We start from the raw sequence: 5,270 nt of genomic DNA, 5'->3' as shown, positions 1-5,270 counted from the left end.
GCAAAGCATTTCTTTACGGCGAGGAGAGGACATACTGCTTGCCACAGCCACATGCTGAAAATCATGAGCTCTGTTTTCTGCAGCTTCAGAGATGAAGCTGCTGACAGACGGATTACAGGCGCCACTACCCCTCCAAGCACGGCGCAACCAAAACTGCCCATCCAACTCACCTCGATCGATCAGTTCCATTGATCGGTCGAGGTTCAGAAATGGGCTCCACGTGCGGCCCGGAGGGTCCCACCCTACCTAGCCAAGCTAACCATGTGCTAGCTAGCCTAACGCTATCTGTATCTATGTCGTTAGGAGCCGCATCTTCTCGCTTGTGTGGACCGGCAGCTAGCTAGGGCCTCTTCTCCATGAGCTCATCCAACGGAGCGTCGTTGTTGATGGGCCGCCGGCTGTGGACGTCCACGGAGACGGAGTAGTCCATCCTCAGCACGTCGGACGCCATGGCGGCCGCGTCGCCGCCGTGGTGACGATGTCGATGGCCGCTTGCTCCCTGAAGCATGGGCCGAGCAGCTGGCCTCTTGCTCCGTTTACCCTGGAAATGAAACCGCAGCCGTCAGCACATGGCAGGAACTGAAGTTGTGTGTCGACTGTGATGTGGCCAGTGTGACGTGCAAATAATGCCTGTAATGCTGAATCATGTAAAGCGTGCGGCTGCTGAACTTGCCTCATCATGTACAAATTCAGCAGACGCCTGATCTGCTTCTTGACTTGCTCCTGCAACAACAGAAATGGCACGTATCAGCCCATCATTCAGGGTCCAGTGGTTTGCTGCCAGACAAAATAAAATCAGTACAGCTAATTGATTGCCCTTCTCTACGCGACCCATTTGCAGCACACTAATTACAGGCTCAAGTTTGGGTGATGGGGTGGTAGATTTGACAAGAATCTCTACAGTACAAGCAAAGAGCACTAGCTTATTTAACAGACGCGGAGCACTGCACTACCACTATAATTTTACTTCATGATTAAAAACAGAGCTACTACTACTGTACCACTAGCAGTAATCATCAATCAGTGGCAAGAAGCAAGAAGAAGCCTTTGCCTTTTGCCGCGCCTCAGTTATTCTTCGGCGGATGAACCCTGGGAGTGCGGTAATCGGAATGGAGCGGCACTTGGCCGTCAAACTCGCGCCTGCCGCCGCCACTCCTCCTTGGCCCGGCGCTCTCACCGCCTAACCCGACAACGGTAACCTCTACGCTTTTCTTCCCTCCGCGGGCACGGGCAGGGTTTGCACCTGTGTTGCTGGCGCCCACGGCCTCATCCCTCCCCGCTGCTCCATGCCCTCGGGCCGCCATTGCCCTCCGTCCTCTCAGGTGCCATCTCCGGCCGGTCAAGGGCACCGCGTTGTCGCCCGAGCTCTCCTGCATTTTCACGATCGAGAAGCAAGATATCAGCACTCCTCCGCCATTGCTGGCACTGCCACTTGCACGCAGTGTGAGTGTACCGTGAAGGCGTGAACAAGAAGTTACTGCGAAATTGTTTACCGACCTTGTTGTGTGCTTCGGCGGTGGAGGCAGACAGGGAGAGCAGAAGCAGCAGGAGAAGAAGGCTCCCTGCGCGCCTCATGGTCTCCTCTACTTGGCAACAAGGAGCTACCTGCTGGCACCTCTGAGCCGGACGAGCAGAGGGGAAAGGAGAGGTTTAGGTGACAATGCAGGGGTTTTATATACCAAGGAGGCAGATTAGATCCATCCACGCCACACCGATCAGCTCAGCTCAGCTCCACCGCACACAGCTAGCGATGCTGGTCAAAGGGAGCTGCTGCATATTCAAACCCGGCACCGTCTGACGCGCCCAATATCAAACTGCTGCTGTGTGCGCTTTCCCGTTTCTTAATCCGCGGCCTGTCGCCCGCGCGCGCGCGCAGGCACCGATGCCCTGGTCCCGGCCATGGAGGACGTAGTACAGTACAGAGAACCTCGGGCGATCTCCGGTGCGCGCACGCACGCACGCACCGGCCATGCAGACAGGGGTGGGGGGTACGTGCCTCCCCCGCCGCCTCGGCGCGGCCGACGCGGGCGGAATTGGAAGGCGGGGGGCTTGTTCTTTTCTGTCCCTGGGAATGCGCCGCCATGCGCGCGCGCGCGCCACGGCGAGGCGTGCTTCTGCGGTGCTGGTGGTGGTGTCCTCGGATCGAAGGAGCTTGCGTGCGTGCGTGCGTGGGGTGTGGGTAGGAAAACAATCGTGCGTGGGATCCGGCTCCCCATGGTGCTGTTTTGGTGCTTGTAGGGAGATCGCTAGCTGCGGTATCGGATTCCTTCGAATCAGACGTCTCGCGTGCTACTAGGCACCCAACGTACGTTCGCATTCAGTAGTTTCAGCGATAGAGTGTAAAAAAAATATAAAAGCATTTAGATCACATCTATGAAGTACGTGTCCATGGACAGTGACCGTCCGGTCTTCAAATGACCCATCCACAATTCCTTAATTTTGGAACATCAAATACATGCAAACACTTGCATGTCGATCATCGCGGCCAAACAATGGATGTTGCATAAAAATACAATACTTAAGAATACATAATCGAAACAGTGCAAAGATGAGAATGGCTCTAGTGCATAATTGTAAAATCAAAAGCAAAGTTTGCTCATTTTTAGCGTGGATGATCCACACATACTCAGAAAATCATTCAGAAGTTGCATATACATCTGTTGATATTGTTGTTGTCGATGCATCTTTAGAAAGTTGGCAATATACTTCGCCTCTTGTTCCGGGAGGCGGACCTGAACACCGGGATTCTTAAAATCATGTGTGCAGGCTATCCCTTCACCCTCATCCTCCACAATCATGTTGTGCATTATTATGTAACATGTCATGAGTTGCCAAAGTGTCTCTGCTTCGCACATCATTGTAGCTCCACAAACAACCCCAAGGAGCTTGGGCACTCCAGATGCCCTCTCCACATCCTTCCTAGTTGTCTCTTGTGTTGTTGCGAAGTGCCTTTGTTTGTTTTCATAGGATCGGATAGGGTCTTCACAAACGCCGTCCATTCAGGATAGATACTATCGACAAGGTAGTACCCCATGTAGTTGTGCCCGTTGAGGGTGTAGTTGCACGGCGAAGCTTCACCATCACAAAGTCTATTGAACAAAGGAAATCGTTGGAGCATATTGATGGCATTGCATGAACCAGGCGTGCCAAAGTAAGCATGCCAATTCTACAAGTCCTTTGATGCCACTGCTTTAGGTATATTGGTGGTTTTTTTGACGTGACCTTGATACAACCCACACAAACTTTTGAGGAGCTTTTTCATTGCCAGTGCATGCAGGGCCGGTCCGGAGATTTCGGGGGCCCGGGGCGGAGCTAGAACATGGGGCCCTTACTATGAATCTCACTTGGGACATTTACATCGGTTTACGTGAATATGTATATATATCTATCTTAAGGATGCATATGCTTCTTACAGTATGACAAAAACAATCAAATAAGGCAGCAATGCATACCTTGGCAAGCTTCAACGCATCCTGTGCCTCCTTATTCATGTTTTTCTTGATTTTTTTTTTTGCTTTTTGATGAAGCATTAAAACCATCTGGTACATATAATGAGGCCTGTGAGTCAAATTTCATTAACTATATGAGAAAATCATTGAATAGGAAATTCAATAAATTCACTATATTACTTGCATGCAGATCCAAAAACATCATGACCACTTTGATCCTCAAGATCTAAGATGATTTTTTCTATGGAGAAGAATCATATGAATGCCTTTCAGATAATGCCTTTGCAGCATCGCAACAGAATGAAAGAATTGATTATCCAGTTAAGCAAACGAGTTCGACACAACTTAGTGGTTAATCCCACTTCAATAGACTCATCCCATGCTCCTAATTTTCGTAATCAAACAACAGTACCATGGCTCCTATTTTTGGGATGCAAAGCGAAGATCCTCATAGTGACTACAGGTTTTTCAGCCGGGGGTAAGGAAAAGTATAAATCTCAAAATCCATATAACCCTACAGGATTCGATCAAAAGGATGCCAAACAATCTTTACCAGAACCTGAAGGCAAGCCTCCTGGTAGGGCGTGCTCCTCCTCCGTCGCTGCCCTTTGGGATCTGCCGGCGATGGCTTTGCGGCGATTAGGGAACAGACGGCGTTCTACGCTGGGAGGATTTTAGGGAACGATCGTCAGGCCGTCCGTGTGCAGGGCCAGGCCCAGTATATCCCGCTGCTCTACGGGGCCTGATGTCTGATCCAAGGAAACAGCAAAAGTTTCTCCATAAAAAAAGGAAACAACAAAACATGCGTAGAAAAACGTACGTACTGCTGCTATGGCCTATCACAAACCTGCGTACCCTGGGAGGGGGCCCCTCGATTTTGGGGGCCCGGGGCGGCTGCCCCCCTGCCCCTCCCCAGGGCCGGCCTTGAGTGCATGCAATCAAATGAAGCCAACATACTCGGGAATCCTCTTGATGCTTCAATTGCCAACATTTTTTCTTTGTCCTCCATAGTTGGCTCTCTCAGATGCTCTGGTCCAAACACCTTCACCATAGTGCATGCAAATTGCACTGTAGTGTTCAGAGTCATGGTCTCTCCCATCCAGATTTCAGTACCAATTGCATCTGCAGCCTTAGATAAGCAAGCATCTTGAGAGCAGCCGCGCATTTCTGTAGAGGAGAGAAAGAAAGTTGTCCGCAACAACCCTTCCTAACTTGAAGTTGTCAACAAGCTTCTTCATAGCAGTCGCTACGCACAAGAACTAACCTCTGCTCATCTGGAAGGGACGTTGAAAGAAGCCTTCATGGTATGTTGGTTCCATTTAATTTGAAGTAGTCCTTGTACATAAGTCATGCACCGGCAATCCTATCCTGGGGAGTATAGTATGTGCTCCTCTACCTTCTTCATTTTCTTTTGGATGCTCATCATCATCATTTCAACATCTTCGTCGTCTAAATCCGACGAATCGATGAACTTGTTGAATATGAATTTGTCAAGGTCCTTGTTTCCATAGCCGTCTTTCCGTGAGAATCCATCGGTGACCTAGAAATGAACAAAAGAATACAAAACCTGCTCAGACATTTTGTCGAACACATAGACCACGAGGTGTATATCCAGGGGAGTTGGACGTACCGGGGCGGCGTTCGGTGGCAATGTGCGCTACTAATTGTGTATTAGTATTATGGACAAAAAATGTATGTATTTGGATAATACTTGACAATTAATTATTGGCATGAACATGCCCCTTCATCTACTCCCATTCATATTTCTTTTTTTTTTTCAAAAAGGGGACTCCCCGGCCTCTGCATCAGAACGATGCATAC

At 49.8% G+C, this 5,270-nt stretch overlaps 1 protein-coding gene across 2 annotated transcripts; it reads right to left on the bottom strand.

Annotated features, from left to right (window-relative positions):
* Positions 1-13: 13 nt before the first annotated feature.
* Positions 14-4,189, bottom strand: LOC123107191 (uncharacterized). Of its 2 annotated transcripts, none has more exons than XM_044529193.1 (6): positions 4,003-4,189; positions 3,453-3,539; positions 1,498-1,617; positions 1,244-1,370; positions 674-723; positions 14-541 (listed from the first exon to the last, which is right to left on the bottom strand). In XM_044529193.1, exons 2-6 carry the CDS (start codon positions 3,537-3,539, stop codon positions 341-343), a joined length of 585 nt encoding a protein of 194 aa, XP_044385128.1. In that variant the 5' UTR covers positions 4,003-4,189; the 3' UTR covers positions 14-340. The 2 variants fall into 2 exon arrangements, with proteins under 2 accessions (XP_044385128.1, XP_044385127.1); XM_044529192.1 differs by having other exon boundaries at positions 15-541; positions 3,453-3,558; positions 4,003-4,172.
* Between the last annotated feature and the right edge of the window lie 1,081 nt (positions 4,190-5,270).

The sequence above is a fragment of the Triticum aestivum genome, chromosome 5A, assembly GCF_018294505.1.
Source record: "Triticum aestivum cultivar Chinese Spring chromosome 5A, IWGSC CS RefSeq v2.1, whole genome shotgun sequence".
Taxonomy (NCBI): Eukaryota; Viridiplantae; Streptophyta; class Magnoliopsida; order Poales; family Poaceae; genus Triticum; species Triticum aestivum.
This window is presented reverse-complemented; position numbering and strand designations above follow the sequence as displayed.

Bases quoted from the DNA above. Each gene is read 5' to 3' on its own strand.
- LOC123107191 (XM_044529192.1), bottom strand. From the start codon at position 3,548: ATGTACCAGATGGTTTTAATGCTTCATCAAAAAGCAAAAAAAAAAATC. The intron at 1,618-3,452 runs GTATGCATTGCT...CGTCCGGCTCAG, and splicing joins ATGCGTTGAAGCTTGCCAAG to AGGTGCCAGCAGGTAGCTCC. The intron at 724-1,243 runs GTGCAAACCCTG...CTGTTGTTGCAG, and splicing joins CGTGGGCGCCAGCAACACAG to GAGCAAGTCAAGAAGCAGAT.